This window comes from Microcaecilia unicolor, chromosome 5 (genome assembly GCF_901765095.1).
Source record: "Microcaecilia unicolor chromosome 5, aMicUni1.1, whole genome shotgun sequence".
Classification (NCBI taxonomy): Eukaryota; Metazoa; Chordata; class Amphibia; order Gymnophiona; family Siphonopidae; genus Microcaecilia; species Microcaecilia unicolor.
This window is the reverse complement of record NC_044035.1, coordinates 124,456,680-124,475,006: the sequence shown is the minus strand read 5'-3', so window position 1 is coordinate 124,475,006 and position 18,327 is coordinate 124,456,680. Positions and strand designations below refer to the sequence as shown.

At 41.6% G+C, this 18,327-nt stretch overlaps 1 protein-coding gene across 1 annotated transcript in view; it reads right to left on the bottom strand.

Annotated features, from left to right (window-relative positions):
- The window catches only part of RET (ret proto-oncogene), a 157,425-nt gene extending 139,361 nt beyond the window's left edge, over window positions 1-18,064 (bottom strand). Inside the window, exons 1-3 of the mRNA XM_030204979.1 lie at window positions 17,998-18,064; window positions 11,324-11,572; window positions 4,287-4,574 (exon numbers count right to left, since the gene is read on the bottom strand). Of these exons, the coding sequence (XP_030060839.1) occupies window positions 4,287-4,574; window positions 11,324-11,572; window positions 17,998-18,064 (604 nt within the window). The remainder of the gene's footprint in view (window positions 1-4,286; window positions 4,575-11,323; window positions 11,573-17,997) is intronic.
- Window positions 18,065-18,327: the final 263 nt, after the last annotated feature.

The following is an 18,327-nucleotide window of genomic DNA, read 5'->3' as shown; positions in this document are numbered from 1 at the left end:
ACATGGCAAACTTCTGAATTTTGAATCATATCTTAGATTTTAAAGTGTAAGAAAGCATCAGCATAATGAAAACAAATAATAAATGATCATTAAGCCACTCCAAAGGAAAACCCTTAACTAGTAGTTAGACCTATAAAGCATTCACGCCATCGCATGCTCTTTCTTATGCGTGAGTTGGAATTCACAATCAAATATTTGCATATGTCTTCTTTTTTGGGACATTAATATTGGAATGAACACTATTCACTGGAATTCATCGATATTCACACAAAAGAGAGCATGTGATGATATGAATGCACTGTCCACTGGATCCTGTATATGGTGATTAAAGTTATACAAGCAATTTTGGTCATGTGGCTGAATTGCATGCATAACTTGATTAAGTAATGAGCTAATCAGCACTGAGAATTGGACATTAGCAAGCAATTAATGTCACTAAATGGCAATAATTAGAATTTACATGCATTACTTGCTAAGCGTATTCTATATAGTAATGCACGCAAATTCTACCATGTGGATCTCAAAAGGGAGCATGGCCATGTCATGGCTTTTCCTAAAATTAAGACGCTGTGTTATAGAATACACCTGATCTCCACCTAAGTCAGACGTGGGCATTTATACCAGGTTTTAGTTGAATAAATCAAAGCATCTACATTTTAGTTGCAGGGATGGGTGCTAGGCGTATTCTATAAACCACACCTAACATTACTGGATTTACAGTTAAATGCTGTGGTTCCCCGGAGCTTGAATGTTGAGATTGAGTGGACATCACTGCTTTAATCAAGATATGGTGTGACTGGGTGACAGATAATGTAGGAAGTAGGTAAATGGTTATGGAGTGAGCGGATGCTATATTGTTCCAGGAAGGGAAAGGGAAATGGGACTTGATATACCGCCTTTCTGAGGTTTTTGCAGCTACATTCAAAGCAGTTTACATATATTCAGGTACTTATTTTGTACCAGGGGAAATGGAGGGCTAAATGACTTGCCCAGTGTCACAAGGAGCTGCAGTGGGAATCGAACTCAGTTCCCCAGGATCAAAGTCCACTGCACTAACCACTAGGCTACTCCCTAGTAGGTGTACCTACTAAGTGGTGTTTGGCGTCACTGGTAAGAATTTAATATTTTCTAAGTTTTGTCTAGGTGATTAAATTGGGTGTTACTATATTGAAGGAAGTTATACTTTGTTGCAGGGGAGAGCTTTGAAAAAGCTGGTAGGCGAAACATGTTGGCTAGAGTTCCCTCTAGTCAAGTGGAATTTTAACAAGATAAGCTAAATGTTTTCTAAAAATAATTTTTTCTCTAAGAAGTGCAAGTAATAAAATATGTTCAAGAGCTATGATACTAGACCGATGAAGTGGACTGATAAAAGTACAATTTCCAAATAAGAAAACAGAATCAAAAGAATATACTTAAACAAACATCTTCCATATCATAAGAAAACCAACAAGCCCACATCAAGGGGAGGTTGCTAAACCATTTTAAATATACAACAAGTTAGGCACTGCTAACTAATATGACGCTGATTATTTATCTAGTACTCAAATTAAACCCTAAAAATAGCAGTTTCTCATTACCTTTTAAATACTGCTCTAATTGCAAAGTATCCCAAAAAAACAAACCCTTTTCCTTGAAAAGAAAGACTACATTTGCATGGAAATGTCAAGAAAAAGTAGCTCCCGGTGCACGGGAGACATACTGTAGATGCTGCATTCTGAGTGTTAGTTCTATAATGGAACCTGGGTGCCAAGATTCCATTGTAGAATACCAGAGTAAATCTGCATCAACATGCCTACATTTAGATGTACCCATTTATACCATGTCAATAGCAGGGTGCACCCAAATGTAGCTATTTACCCCCTCATTCTGTAACCTTCTATGCACAATTTTAGGCTTAGTGCATAAAACTGCACATGTATGTTACAGATTAGTGACAGTTATGCACATAACTGAATTAATAAATTAGCTGCTAATTGGCACTAATTTGCAGCTATGTGCATAACTACAATTAATTGTAATTCTATAACCTTACCCTCAAATTCTATAAATGGTGCACATATATATGCGCAAAACTGCACGCTATCTTGAGATATGCATGCAACTAAATTGGCTAATGAGCCAATTAGCACCAATCATTGGGTGCTAACAATTAGTGGAGTTAATTGGCAACAATTTGGATTTGTGTACGCATCTTGGTAGGAGCTATTCTATAAAGATCCACATACAAATCTTATCACATACAACCTTTGAGGGGGCGTGGCCATGGGAAGGGCATGGGCAAATCAGGAGCGTTCACTAAAGATGTTCGCAGTATACTAATTGCTAGGGATCCGCGCCTAACTTATGCACCAGAATTTACACCAGGTTTCAGCTGGTGGAAACTCTCACTCCCAACGTTTGGCACAGTAATCGGTGCGCAACTGAGAGCACCATTTATAGAATACCGCTCCACACAGATTTTTTTCGGTGCTGTTTTTTTAATTACTTCTCTGTATATGCTACTATATAGTCGTCCCAGAGTTGTATTCTCTTTTCCGGAACCTTATCAGCTTCCTTGCACCTACTGTTACTGTATTTTCCACTCTGTATATATTCCTGGAGTTGGTACTCTCCTCTCTGGAACCTGTAAGCCACATTGAGCCTACTGCTATGCGGGAAAATGTGGGATACAAATGTAATAAATAAATAAAATAAATAAATAATGCCATTTAATGAATCTAGTCCTTAATGCATCATTCCTTTAGCATGTAACTGCTAGGGGAGTGCAGATATGGGAGGGACATGGGTGAGTCAGGGCATGCCCAGCACTTATGCACTAAGGTTACAGAATACGGTCAGTTCTGTGTGTAACTGACAACATTTAGGCCCAGGCATTTACACCAGCCTTTGACATGGCATAAGTGGTCACCCCTAAAGTTAAACGTGTAAATGTAGATTTACACTAGTATTCTATTATGTGCATAATTGGCGTTATAGAATTCATGCCTAGTGGACATTTTTTAGGTGCCTAACTTTAGGTGACCTGTACAAAATTACTTCCTTGGTCCTTTTATTAAGCCGCAGTAAAAGGTGTCCTGCGGTAATGTGAGCACATCTTTTGGGTGCACGCTGGGTCACGTTTTTACTGCGTCTAGGAAAAGGGGCCTTTTTTAAGGGGTTTCAAAATATACATGCGCTAAAATTGAAACAGTGCGCATCCATTTTTGGCCTGAGACCTTACCGCCACCCATTGACCTAGAAGTAAGGTCTTACACGCTACACATGTTTTACGTATACAGCATGCACCAACTGCTGTTTACCACTGGGTAAGCAGCTCACGGTAGAAGATAGAAAATTATTTTCTATCATGGGATTTGGCATGCGCCAAATTCAGAATTACCATCCGTCTCACATGCTAGCTGGGTGGTAGTGCTGATCTGACGTGCTTTGTATGCATGTAGGCCCTTACGCAACTGAGTAAAAGGGCCCCTTGGTATGTCACTTACAGAATTCTATAAGTTACATGTGTAAATGCTGGCCCTGCCCAGGCCTTCTCCCTTGTGAATACCCCCTTACATTTTACACTAAGGGGTCCTTTTACTAAGGTGCAGTAAAAGGGTTTACCACATGCTGTGGCCACCTTTAGCATGCCAGTAAAATAGCCACTTTTTTTTTTAATAGCCATGTGCTAATTTCCCCATTAGCGCCTGGCCATTACCGCGGTAGCCCTTAAGGGCATCTATTTAGGAGACGGTAAGGCCTCTTGCGCTACTACTGTGCTAATCAGGTAATGTACCCACACTACCCGATTAGTGCAGGCACACCTACATTTCGCTCATGGGCACAACTCCCATACTGGAAAAAATATATATTTTCCAGTGTGGCATTAGCACTTCCTAAGCGAAAAAAAAAAACTGTCCCATGGTAGTGTTCTTTTAGTGCAAGGTAGGCCCACGTTAGGGGCCCTTTTACAAAGCCAGGTATGGCTAAGTGAGTGGCTCCTGTCACTTATAGAATAGCGCTTAGAGCAGCGCAATCACTTATGCATATAAGGTTACAGTTACCTATTTAAGTGCTAGAATTCCATAAATTTACATCTGTAATCAGCATGCAAATTTAGAATGAGGGGAATAGAGACTGCTGGTATATGGAAAAGCACTTTGGAATGTTGGAGCCATAGCTTTTATCTTTCTGTGAGACTTACATAAGTAGACTTTACTAGCTATCAGAAAATGTACAGTGCAGATACTATAAACCAAATGAACAGTTTAAGTCTGTCGCATTACAATTAAGAATAAGATCTTTACCTGTCATTAACTTGTAGGAAATACTGACGTTCTGGCACTGCTTCTGAACAGGAAGTAAATGGAACTGATAGAACATACTAGATGGTTTATTTTCCTTGATACTAAATATCAAGTTCTTTTCCATAAAGCAAAGTTCCTGTGGCTTCAGAGAGGAACAAGTTGGCACGGTGGCATTAAGGATGGTGAGATGCACTATAGCCAAAGGGTCGCACTCCTTCTCACGCAACAGCTGGTGTGAAACCGAGACTCTAAGATGCACTTTGGGAAAGGCTACCGTGCTTCCTCTAGCTATAAAAAGAAACAAGTATGCATGGTTTACAAAAAGCAATTGCCTTCCAATTGTCCAGAAGATTTTGACAAAGTGTTGGAAACATTATTTAGGGGTCCTTTTACTAAGCCGCGTAAGCGTCTACGTGTGCCCAACGTGCGCCAAAATGGAGTTACTGCCCAGCTACCACATGGCTCTTGCGGTAATTTCATTTTTGGAGCGCGTCCGATACGTGCATCTGGAAAATATTTTTTATTTTTGGATGTGCACCAAGTAGCATTTGACATGCTTAGGTCATTACCGCCGAGTTACCATGTGAGTCTTTACCACGAGGTCTAAGACCCAAAATGGATGTGCGGCAATTTTCATTATGCTGTGCGTCCATTTTCGTCAAAAATTTTAAAAAGGCCTTTTTTACAGGAGCGCTGAAAAATGGATCGACCCGTGCCCAAAACCCGTGCCTACACTACCGCAAGCCATTTTTCAGGATGCCTTTGTAAAAGGACCCCTTCATGAGTAGTGAATTTATAAAGATAAACTGCAGCCATTATAGTCAGACTCTTATATACACTTCACTGTGTCCTCTCAGGTAGCATGGGCCTCTGCTAACTTCAAAAAACATTAGTGAATTAATAGTTAACATTCAAATAGTTAATTTTGATATTTGCTTTTGATTAATTTCACCATTATATTTGTGTTAGCAAATACATATGGATGTCTTGTCAATATAATAGCTTAACTACCTATAGGATGCATGAAAGCATCCCGTTGATACAGGCTCCTGCAATTCTGAGTGACACAGCTATAACTTTACTTTTAAACCAGCCATCCAAATGAAGGGACAACAACCCAAAAACCTCGATTCCCCTAAGATATGAAAGTAAACTTTTACCGGGTCAATATTCAGCTGGTGGTGGCCAGTATTTTTTTTTTAACACTGACTACCACCAGTTAAAACAGATATGGATATCCAGTGCCAGGCCATAGCTGGGCACAGCACTGAAAATCTGGGTCTATGGCAGTGCCAGAAAGCAGGTTTGTCTGATATTCAGCACTGTACCCACATATCTAAACGGGCAAAGTTAGGTCTGCTCTTTAAATAGTCCTACTTGCTCAGCACGGCATTTTGCCAAGGCCAGTATAACTCCCAGCTTCATCCAGACTGCACTTCCCTTGGACTAACCCTGGAATGCTGCAGCAGTCAAAGGATATTCAGTGGCACTGAATTTCCCTTTCCGATCCACTCAGTAAGATTAAAACCCTATATAATTATTTGTTTAGCACAGACCACAGAGCAACACACAAAGGCCAGTATCTGGTGATTTAAGCCTCAGTTTAATTAAAAGTAACCATAAGTAAAAATGGAAACGGTGAATCTGATTTTAATGTCCACATGCCCACATTTCAGCCACAATATTCAACAACTGAGACTATAACTCCACCTAAGGTGACCACCTAAATCACTTCTAAGGCTACACATAAGGGGGCTTATTTTCAAAACAAAAAGTTGTCCAAAAAAACATCATAAGGTCACAGGAGAACGTTTTTCTCTCAAAAACGTCCACATTGCAATTTTTGACAACACCTGTTGGGGGCATAGGTTGGGCGGGACACGGATAGCACCAAAAGATAGATGTTTTTCTGCAATATTGGAACAAAATGTAAACATCTAGGGCCAAAATTAAGGTGGTTTTGGCTAGACCTGTTTCAATCACAACTGCATAAGTTCATAAGTATTGCCATACTGGGACAGACCAAATGTCCATCAAGCCCAGTATCCTGTTTCCAACAGTGACCAATCCAGGTCACAAATACCTGGCAAGATCCCAGAAAAGCTCAATACATTTTATGATGCTTACCCCAGAAATAAGCAGTGGATTTTCCCAAGTCAATTTAATAATGGTCTATGAACTTTTCCTTTAAGAAGCCGTTTGAACCCTTTTAAAACCCCGCTAAGCTAACCGCCTTTACCACATTCTCTGGCAACAAATTCCAGAGTGCGAAGAAAATGTTTCTCCGATTCGTATTAAATTTACTACATTGTAGCTTCATCACATGCCCCCTAGTTCTAGCATTTTTGGAAAAACAAATGATTCACGTCTACCCGTTCCACTCCACTCATTATTTTATAGACCTCTATCATATCTCCTCTCAGCCGTCTGTTCTCCAAGCTGAAGAGCCCTAGATTCTTCAGCCTTTCCTCATAGGGAAGTCATCCCATCCCCTTTATCATTTTTGTCACCCTTCTCTGTACCTTTTCTAATTCCACTATATCTTTTTTGACCAAAAGGTGCCCAAAATGATATGACCCCCCCCCCCCCCTAAAATCTGTGAAAGAAACAGTACATACCAGCCTCTATGACAGCTTCAGATGTTATGGCCAGTCCTATTAGAGCAGCAAGCAGGTCCCTGGAGTAGCCTAGTGGTTGGTGCGGTGCAGGAGACCCAGACCCATATCCCACTTTAACTGGTACACTTGTGGTAGAATGTGTGATCTCTCCAAAATCCACCAAAAACCTACTGTACTCACATAGGAGGTAACACCTGCAGGCAAAATGGCACAGTTGGGTACAATATTTCTGGTGAGTTTTGAAGGACTCAGCACACAATATAAGGGGGTAATGTTCAGATGTGTACCTGGGACCTTTTGCGTGAAGTCCACTGCAACGCCCCCTAGGGTGCCCCAGTGCTCTGCTGGGATGTCTGTGTGGCCAGTCTACTAGGAATGCTGGCCCCTCCCCCCATATATCCCAATGTCTTGTTTTTTGTGCATTTTTCCATTGCAGGGTATTTTTTTGTTTGTTTGTTTTCAAAAACGGTTCTAAAAGATAGAAGCACTGAGCACAAAAATGTCTAGTAAATTGTCATCTTCAAAACAAAAAGTTGGATGTTTTTCTAGTTTGAAAAATGCCATGTTCACTACTGGATTTTGGATTTTTTTTTTTTGCAAAATGTCCAAAATCGAATTTAGACATCATATCAAAAGTACCCCTCAAGGGGTTCTCAAACTATTCAAAAGAAGACCCCAGAAGAAAAGTAAATATTTATTGTTAAAACAGGCAGAAATCAAAGCCTGACACAATAAAAGACTCTTAACAGATTTTCTGAAGTCCTTAAGTGGTGACATTCTGTAGCAGCTCAAGCAACAAAGCAGCCTGTGAAGAGCCTCACAGTCAACAGGGGTTGTACTTGGCCAAAAGAACTTGGGAAGGTGCTGAGGTTAGCCAGATTTTTTTTAAATATGGTGCTGAAGGGTTTGGGACAGAAATCAGACATGACACCTTCTCTATTAACAAGATGAGAACAGAGTGAGATGCAGATTGAGGGTTTGGACCAGCATTCCCACTTCAGGCACAGGCAGCTCCTTGTTACTCTGGGCAAGTCACTTAACCCTCCGTTGCCCCATGTAAACCGCATTGAGCCTGCCATGAGTGGGAAAGCGCGGGGTACAAGTGTAACAAAAATAAAAATAAAATAAAATCATTATATGTCACACTATCCAGCTTATAATCGAAAGAGAAAAACGCCTATATTGCGACCCAAATCAGGAGATGGGCCATCTTTCTCCCGTGGGCGCCCAAATCGGTATAATCGAAAGCCGATTTTGGGCGTTTCCAACTGCAATCCGTCGCGGAAACGGGTAAAGTTGACGGGGGCGTGTTGGAGGCGTGGTGAAGGCGGAACTGGGGCGTGGTTATTGGCCGAGGAGAGATGGGCGTCTTTAGCTGATAATCGAAAAACAAGGCGTTTTTACCGCAATTTTGGGTCACTTTTTTTTGGACCCTTTTTTTCACGAACAGGTCCCAAAAAAGTGCCCCAACTGACCAGATGACCACTGGAGGGAATTGGGGATGACCTCCCCGGACTCCCTCAGTGGTCACTAACCCCCTCCCACCAAAAAAAACCCACTTTACAAACTTTTTTTCCAGCCTCTATGCCAGCCTCAAATGCCGTACCCACCTCCATGACAGCAGAATGTGTTCTATCCTGTGACAGCCTTTCCCTGGTTCTGATGTGGCTCTCGGGTGAGTGTGACACCTTTTCTGTTATGCGCACTGCAGAGTCACATCAGCAATGCATTGTGGTGGGTGTAGGGTATTGGGCTCCGTGATTCCACTAGCTTGTGGCAAATGCTCATGATGTTGGTAGTTGGTACGCTCTACTCCCATGGTGCTTTTCCCCCTGCCTACTGGGTCAGAGTGTGCCCTGTTTTGTTTCCGGTAGTCCATGAGGTAGTGGCCATTTTTGTAAGCCAGTTTTAGATCCCTTTCACGTGTTGGCCACGTTACAGAACTTAGTTACCTTGAATGTGGCTGAAAGAGGGCATTGTACAGCATTCTGCCAGCTCTGACCTACTGCTCATCTCAGTACCAGGGAGACTCGTTGCCAGTGGGGCACAATCTCTGATCTGCAGTTAACTGTGAGTAAGCGTGCTTATTCCAATAAAGGACGTTTTCGGAGAGATTAGTCTTCAGGTGTCAACTGGTGTGCCAATGTTATATAGCAGCAACAAGTCCTAGAGGTCTGCGTGTATGCAGGTCCCTCGAGCACTTTTAGTGGGTACCGCAGTGCACTTCAGCCAGGTGGACCCAGGCCCATCCCCCCTACCTGTAACACTTGTGCTGGTAAATGGGAGGTCTGCAAAACCCACTGTACCCACATGTAGATGTCCCCTTCACCCCTAAGAGCTATGGTAGTGTTGTACATTTTTGGGTAGTGGGTTTTGGGAGAGGGGGGTTGGGGGCTCAGCACCCGTGGTAAGGGAGCTATGCATGTGGGAGCATTGTCTGAAGTCCACCGCACTGACCTCTAGGGTGCCCAGTTGGTGTACTGGCATGTCAGGGGGGGGCGAGTGTACTACGAATCGTGGCCCCTCCCATGACCAAATGGCTTGGATTAGGACGTTTTTGAGCTGAAAAACGTCCATTTTTTCAAAAATACGCACTGTCCCGCCTCTTCGCGTACCCATTTTCAGACATAGACGCCCATGGAGATAGGCGTTCGCGTTCGATTATGCCCCCCCCCAAATCTACTGTATATATCTCTATATAAATATCTGTATCTACTGTATATCTGTCTATCTATATCAATCTATTTATGCCTATCTATATCTATAACTATATCTATATCTATCTATCTATTCCTCCTGTTTACTAAGTGCTGAATGCTGACACAGCCCATTCGCTTTGAATGGGCTGTGTTGGCATTAACGCATGGCTTAGTAAATAGGGGTATATGTACAGAGAGAGAGAGATTCCTGGCTTTAGACCTGCTTTTGCAGTTCTTAAAGTTATCCAGCCATATTTAGCATCAAATATCTTTGCAACTAGCTATTTTAACCTGCTAAATCTGTGCACAGAGTGGTTCTGTACAGAAAAATTTAAATCATCAGGTGTTAGAGATTTTTAACTGGACAGATTTAACATGCTAACTGCCGTGGAGGGGCATAATCGAATGGCGTCGGCCATCTATATGGCTGGCCACCTTCGGGGCCGGCTCCGCAAAGGGGTGGAGCCAACCGTATTATCGAAAAAGATGGCCGGTCATCTTTTCTTTCGATAATATGGTTGGGGCCGGCAAAATCTCAACATTTAGGTCAAATGTTGAGATTGCCAGGTTTAGAGTTCGCCGGATTTAGATATGGCCGGCTTCGGTTTTCGGCCATAATGGAAACTGGGCCCGGCCATCTCAAACCTGGTGAAATGCAAGGTATTTGGTCGTGGGAGGAGCCAGCATTTGTAGTGCACTGGTCCCCCTGACATGCCAGGACACCAACCAGGCACCCTAGGGGGCACTGCAGTGGACTTCAAAAATTGATCCCAGGTACATAGCTCCCTTACCTTGGGTGCTGAGCCCCCCAAATCCCCCCAAAACCCACTCCTCACAACTCTACACCACTACCATAGCCCTAAGGGTGAAGGGGGGCATCTACATGTGGGTACAGTGGGTTTTGGGGGGGGGGTTGGAGGGCTCCCATTTAGCACCACATGTGTAACAGGTAGGGGGGATGGGCCTGGGTCCACCTGCCTGAAGTGCACTGTACCCACTAAAAACTGCTCCAGGGATCTGCATACTGCTGTCAGGGAGCTGGGTATGACATTTGAGGCTGGCATAGAGGCTTGCCAAAAAAATATTTAATTTGTTTTTTTTGGGTGGGAGGGGGTTGGTGACCACTGGGGGAGTAAGGGGAGGTGATCCCCGATTCCCTCCGGTGGTCATCTGGTCAATTGGGGCACTTTTTTGAGGCTTGGTCCTAAAAATAAATGGACCAAGTGAAGCCGGCGAAATGCTCGTCAGAGCCGACCATCTTTTTTCCATTATCGGGTGAAGCCGGCCATCTCGTAACCAGGCCCCCGTCCCGCCCCTGTCCTGCCTTCTGTACCCTGCCAAAACGCCCCCTTGAAGTTTGGCCGGCTCCGCAACGGAAAGCAGTTGAAGTCGGCCAAAATCGGTTTTTGATTATACAGATATGGCCGGGTTCAGGAGATCGCTGGCCATCTCCCGATTTGTGTTGGAAGATGGCTGGCGATCTCTTTCGAAAATAAGCTGGTCAGTAAGTGAAATCTTTTGAAAACTAACCTCGTAGTTACACAGTCAAAATAATTTGAAATGTTAAATTTTCACATTTTTATAATATTCCCTGATGGGATAAAACTCAATATAAATATGCATATGCAATTTCAATATAAATTTCTGTCATGAAATGTTCATTATAATAACTAGTTGGAACACAATGGAATGAAATAGGATTATCCGTATTTGTACTTACTGATAAGACTGAACTCATTTGTATCCAGGCTCCTGTTGAGGTAGAGGACTCCTGTTTTTTCTTCTATTTGAAACCAGGGATTGTCAGGACCCAAATGATGGCTAAAGACATTATGGCACAGATGAAAGTGGGCCACCTCCCCTTGTATATCTGGTAGGGTATGGATGTATAATAGAGGTGTGCCTGCTGGCTGATACAGGTAGACATTTCCAAAATAGTCCTTTCTTGGAAAGTAGAGAGCCAAGATAACTGTAAAAATTAAATCATATGGTGAGGATAGATATTTTAGAATAGTTTATTAAGAGCAAAACCTTATCCATAACCCTGCTACTGAGCAGCAGAGATTGTAACATGAGAAGAATGCCAGATAGACATGAAACAGTATAAAGAGAAAGTTTGGATCATTCATGCATATGTAAACGAGGATCAACATAACCCATTCCCTCCTCTGTAATTATAATCATAGGTCCTGATTTTTTTTTTTACTTCTGCAGTGTTCAGAAACACAACAATCTAAATTCAAAAAGGAATTGTCTCAAAATATTACTTAATCAATCAGGAGTTGTAAGATCACTTCACCAGCTGTAGCAGTATTTCAGCACTCCAACATCACAGGTCATGTAATTTCACATCATAGGCAGCAGAATGGGGTGGTCTACATGGGTGGGACCTGACTGATATTTTGCCCAAGATAACATCAGCCACTAGAGAGCTCTGGGGCAGGGGCAAAGATTGGGCTTTTTTGGTGCATCCAATGAGCCCCGCTGCCCGTGCTTCATATTGCTTCAACATCCCAGAGGTAGTACTAAGTTCTGTGAATGAATATGCTACTGGATGAACCATGCACCTAAGATGGGCTGTGTAGCTATAAATAGTCCCTGAAGCAGAATTCATTTCAAAATGTAACGCCACAAAGTAATATGATGTGATGCATGATGTAGGGACATAGAAGTACCACTGGTGGTCTTACAACTCCTATCTGCTGCGGGAGGTCTCGATAGCCATTTTGGGACCTCCTGCAGAAGTCTTGCAAGGCTACAGCAGCAAGTCCTGGCAACCATCTTGGCTGAGGAACCTGTGAGGGCAAGAGCTACTGGGAATCCACTAGACCACCAGACCGTTCAAAGGTAAGTTAAGTAATATTTTTCAAATTATTGTACTGATAAATGTGATTTTCACTTTAGATGCTTATGTTTTTGAGCACTTCAGAACTTGTTAAAAAAATCAGAACCAAGAATCCTCTTCTACATATAGCGGTCCAAAATGTTTCCTTAATATTTGAAGAGTTGTTTAACTTGAGGAAGCTCCTATTTTGGATGAATGAAGTTTTCATTGTGATCATCCCTTATTTTGGATTTTTTGGTTCAGTATCAAGAAAAGCATTTTAAACATTTAGAAGAGATTTCCTAGACTAACCAGTGAAGTTCTAGTCAATGGGAAAATGGAGGGAGACTGGAGAATTACCAAGTTTCAGCAATATTATCTAAGCAGCCCAATTAAAAACATTGCTGAAATGGCAGGGAGATATCAAAGATAAAAGATGGCAGCAAGTGGAGCAACAGTATGTAGGTAGCACTCCAATTACTGTAAATATTGCTAAGGATATTGAAAGACTCACTGGGAATGGGAGAAAAAAAATCCATTTACCAAACAAGTGATGCACTTACAGACAACAAGCATTAGCATTAGAGAAATCACTACTTCGACCCATTAGAAGTATCACAAAATCCCAACCAGTGGGAACAAAAGGGATTAAAAATAAATATACCAACTGTGTGCTAAAGAAATTATATTTTTCTTTCTGGAAAAATTTGATATTCCCATATTAGAATTTTATGAGAATTTACAAGTTTACCAACCTGCCTTAGCTATTTAACCCAGGAACTACTGAGCACTATTAAAGGAACATAGGCACCCTTATAGATTAGGCATTAAAAATAGACACCTTTTTAATGTTCTACATTGATGCCCGGTTATAAAATCAAGCCCACATAGTGAAGTTATCGAGCAATTGAAATATATTGGAGGAAAATCGAAAACAAACAAACAAAAAAACCCTGCTCCGTTTACAAAGGTGCGCTACCAATTTTAGCTCACACTAAAACTTAGCGCACAATAACTGGGTAGATGCCTGCAGAAACATTATGTACATCTACACAGTTAGTGTGCATTAAAACGCTAGCATGTCTTTGTAAACATGGCCTAAATGAAATAACTTCAAATGCATGGAAAGAGAAACAGATACTAAGCATACAACAATGCTTAATACTCTTGAAGAAGACATATTTCCCCCCTAATTCTATTTATAGTGCTCAAAATTGCATAGGCCCAATTTGCACACAGAATTTAATTGCTTAATGAGCCAATGATTGCTAATAATTGGGTGCTAACAATCAATTATTGACACTAATAGCAATAATTGAAATTTACACATGCATCTTTATAGTTGCTATTCTATAAAGATACGTGTGTAAATATTTCTGCGTGGATCCAAAAAAGGGCATGGCCATGGGCGGGGCATGGACAGGTCAAGGGCGTTCCTGGAATTTGCATGCATTGTTACAGAATAAGGCCAATCCATGCCTAATTTAGGCACAAGGATATACACCAGGTTTCACTTGGTGTAAATCCTCATGCCCAAAATTCAGCATGAATACTGGCGCCAAATGCTATTCTACAAATGGCACTCAAATTGCAGCATGCTTAGTGCTTATTTATTTTTGGGCACCGATTTTTTGGCACCATATGCAGAATCTAGCCCTTAATGGACAAGCTTATAAATATAATATATGATAAATGGAGATGGGTAACAGGTGCTGCTACCCAGAGAACTGCCATATCCTCATATTGATGCCGAGAATCTCCACAGATCACCCTGTCCCTATCTGGACAGTGTCAGGGAGGTCCAGGAGCAGAGCCAATGTCTCAGTGGCCATTTTGGGACCTCCCGTAGCAGTCTTGCAAGGCTGCTGCAGGAAGTCCTGGCAGCCATCTTGGCTGAGGAATCTGTGAGGGCAAGAGCTACTGGGAATCCACTAGACCAGTGATGGCGAACCTATGGCACATGTGCCAGAGAGGGCTCTCTGTTGGCATGCGTGCTGTCACCTCAGCCAGTTCCAGCCCCCCTCTGAATAAAAGTCATACCTGCATCAGACCTCCCTCCCTCCCACCCAGCACCAGGCTGCCCGAGCACCAGGTCGCCCGCCCGCCCTCCCTCCCTCCAAGCACCAGGGGCCCCCTTACGAAATTTAAAAGTCATACCTGGTTGGGGTTAAGGTGGCGTTGGCAGCGGCAGTAAAAAGTGTGCTGGCTCGGCGCACCTTCATCCTTCCCTTCTGTCTCTCAAGCGCTGTCCCGCCCTTGCGGAAACAGGAAATGAGGGCGGGACCAGCGCTTCAGAGACAGAAGGGAAGGCTGAAGGCGCGCCGAGCCATCACGCTTTTCACTGCCACTGCTGATGCCGCCTTTACCCCGACCAGGTATGACTTTTAAATTTCGGAGGGGGGGCCCTGGTCCTCGGAGGGGGGGGGGGGGCGGGCGGGCGACCTGGTGCTCGGGCGGCCTGGTGCTGGGTGGGTGGGAGGGAGGCCTGATGCTGGGTGGGAGGCCTGATGCCTGGTGCTTGGTGGGAGGGAGGCCTGGTGGGAGGGTGGGAGGGAGGGATGCCTGGTGCTGGGTGGGAGGGTGCCGCCTGGTGCTTGGTTGGAGGGAGGGAGGGGTGCTGCCTGGTGCCTGGCGGGAGGGATGCCTGATACCTGGTGGGAGGGAGGGATGCCTGGTGCTGGGTGGGTGGGAGGGAGGGAAGCCCGCCGCTGGGAGGGAGGGAATCCCTGGAAAGGGAGTTAAGAGAACAGATAGAGAACAGCAGAATCAGAGACTAGGACCAATATGAATAGAAAAACAAAATCCCAAGACAACAAAGGTAGAAAAAATCATTTTATTTTCATTTTAATCTTTGGAATATGTCCAATTTGAGAATTTACATCTGCTGTCTTATTTTGCACTGGGTATACTGGAGCTGTAACAGCTTACAGAAATGATTTATAATGAAAAAAAATCATGTTATTTTTTTCTCCTACACTAGCATAATATTTTCAGTGATGTCTGTTTATATGTGCCATGGCTGGTGTAAGGGATGTGGCCATCATAGGGGTGGAGTCATATGCGGTGACCCCGCCCATAATGAGTACCGGCACCTGTTATTCAGGTTAAATTGCCCTGTTGGCACTTTGCGATAAATAATTAGATTTTGGGTTGCTGTTTGGGTACTCGGTCTTTGAAAGGTTCGCCATCACTGCAATGCTGGAGAAAACAGACTGTGCTTGCGCTAACATCTTATATACTGCTTCCTAAGGTCAAAGTGCGAACGGAGGGAGTGGCCAAAAAAATCCAAAAATAAAACAAAAAACATTAAAATAATATCTAAAACCATACAGAACCAAACAGGAATGGAACTAACCCATAAACAACAAAAACATTCTTATCTGGCAAAACTAACGAATGAAGTGAAACCACGATTCATCTATGTCATCATCATTTTGCCTAACAACATGGATGAGCAAAAATATCCCAATTAAAGAGGAAACGTCCCTTATCATTGCAATGACATATACTGGAGTTTCGTTAACTAAATGAAGGTGAAAAAAAAACATGATAATACAAATAGGATAGAACAGTGTAACTAGAAAAACAATTTTAAAAATAAATAAATAAATACAATTAAAAAATAAAACGTTATAAAATATATATGTAAATTTATGGATGCCCAAAAAGGGGAAGCCATTAATACAAAGGTAATGTCCTATCTCTGCTGAATCAAAGAAAAACAGAAAAGTCTGTTTCTATATTTATTGTTAATCATGATTTATATAGTCATGATGTTCTAGATTCATGTTCTAGATTTATTGTAGTTATTTTTTTCTTTTCTGTAATCTATGATGTCATCAGATTTGCATACGTGGTGAGAATACATGATTCAATTTTGCCCTTTAAAATTGGTGCCTCTTTTCAACTGGCGTCTTTTACTCTGATAGCGAGAGATACTTAGAGGTCCTTTTTCAAAGGAGTGCTAGCGTTTTTAGGTTACCGCACCTTTATAAATGGATCCTTTATTTTCTTTGCTTGACTGCATGGAAAGTCCATATCCACAAATGGGTACAATGCAAGGTTGTTTGTATATCACTGTTTATTTTTTCAGGCACACAGTATTCTATAAGTGATATAGTAGTGGTTTCAGCATGTTTGTTCCGTTCACCCTGCACTGAAAGATTCCTTGTCTTTCCCTTTCTTTTTTCTCTTATCTTTTCTGTATATCTGTACTTTATTTTATTGATCTTAATATATTTACTGTACTCCAGCACCACGTTGGCATGTTTCTTCAACACATTATTGTAGCCAGTAGAATCATTCAGCACTTATATTATTTGTGACACTTGCATAGCGTGACTGTTTTGGTGTTTTTTCACACGTGTGTTTCACGTAGTTGGTTACAATTTATACTATTGGTGTTTTTGTAGCACACTTTTTTCTCAAGTGTTTGCGTTATCTTTAGTTGCTATACTTTTGATCTGGATTGGTCTGTGCTTGATGTGCACTGTTAACGTTACTTTTTACAAAAGTGATGACATCAATATAATTTTGTATGCAGAAAGCTATTATATTTCTTTATTAATGCATAAAGTGATGACTCTGATAAGACTAGCCTATATTCAATAGTATTTTACATAGTTTTTCTTTTACATTTATCTAGATCATTTGACATTCTACCTTTTTAATATTCATGTCATCCATTCTCATGCGTATAGAGTTTGTTATATTCTATTTTCAACTTTGTTTTTTCTGCTTTGTTTCTCTGATGGCTCTTACTCCTTGAATTTCGATTAGCCATCTTCCTGATTTTCTATCATAATATTTATTTACTATATTTTATTCAATTTTGTAATATTTTATATATTCTTGAATATGTATTTTATCAGTTTTGATTTGATATTTCTGTATATACATTTTTTAGACTCCTGATGCAGGCCTTTGGTTGAAACACAGACCTGTGTTGAGTCAGTGGATGCAATAAAGTATTGGTCATTACAGTATCGTCTATTTGGCTCCTTCGCTGTTATTGTGTACCTGTTCTGTTTGTGAGGGCTGTTGCCTCTGTACTTTTTAGCCCTCAGTGCATAGCCATTAACAAAAAGTAGTGTGTTAGCCCTTACCGCCACCTATTTTGTAGGCAGTAATCCTATGCTAAACAATTAGCACCTGGCAATGCCAAAGTGCTAAATGATTAGCACAGAAATGCCCACTCTCTGCCCCCAGACACCCCACTCTGTGCATAAAGTTAGGCATGGTTGTTTATACCAGGTTTTCTTTGGCGTAATTGGCTGCACCTAAATTCTAGTCATGTGGACAGATTCAGGCATATTCTGTAAACCATGCCTAACTTCCTTTGGCGCTGATTATTTAGGCAACATATATAGAATTAGGTCCTAAGTGACTTATATTTATACAAAAGTAACTTAAATTTAGGTTCCACCTTATAGAATTGCCATTTCATGTAATTAAATATAACATCCAAATGTAAACGAATATTCATCTGTTTCCCCATGTCCTTCTGACTTACCTGACCTATAGAAACCCAAAACATATTTAAAATATGTAAATGTTTTAAAAAATATTACCACGAGCTAAACAGAAGACATCTACCATCAGTTTAGCTAAAATCTCCCCCAACACTTCTGGAACCATGCTATATTCACAAGTTGGCTTGTCTCCTATTTTCTCTTCATATCACATACAACAAAAAATCGTTTTCAGCATTTTATTTATTTATTTATTTATTTATTTATTGCATTTGTATCCCACATTTTCCCACCTATTTGCAGGCTCAATGTGGCTTACATAGTTTTGTTAACATTGTCGTTCCAGGATATCAGATACATTTAGTAATGTGCAGAGATTAAGTAAAGGAAGAAAGAAGGGAGTAATTAGGGTAGGTATAGAAGGTGGGC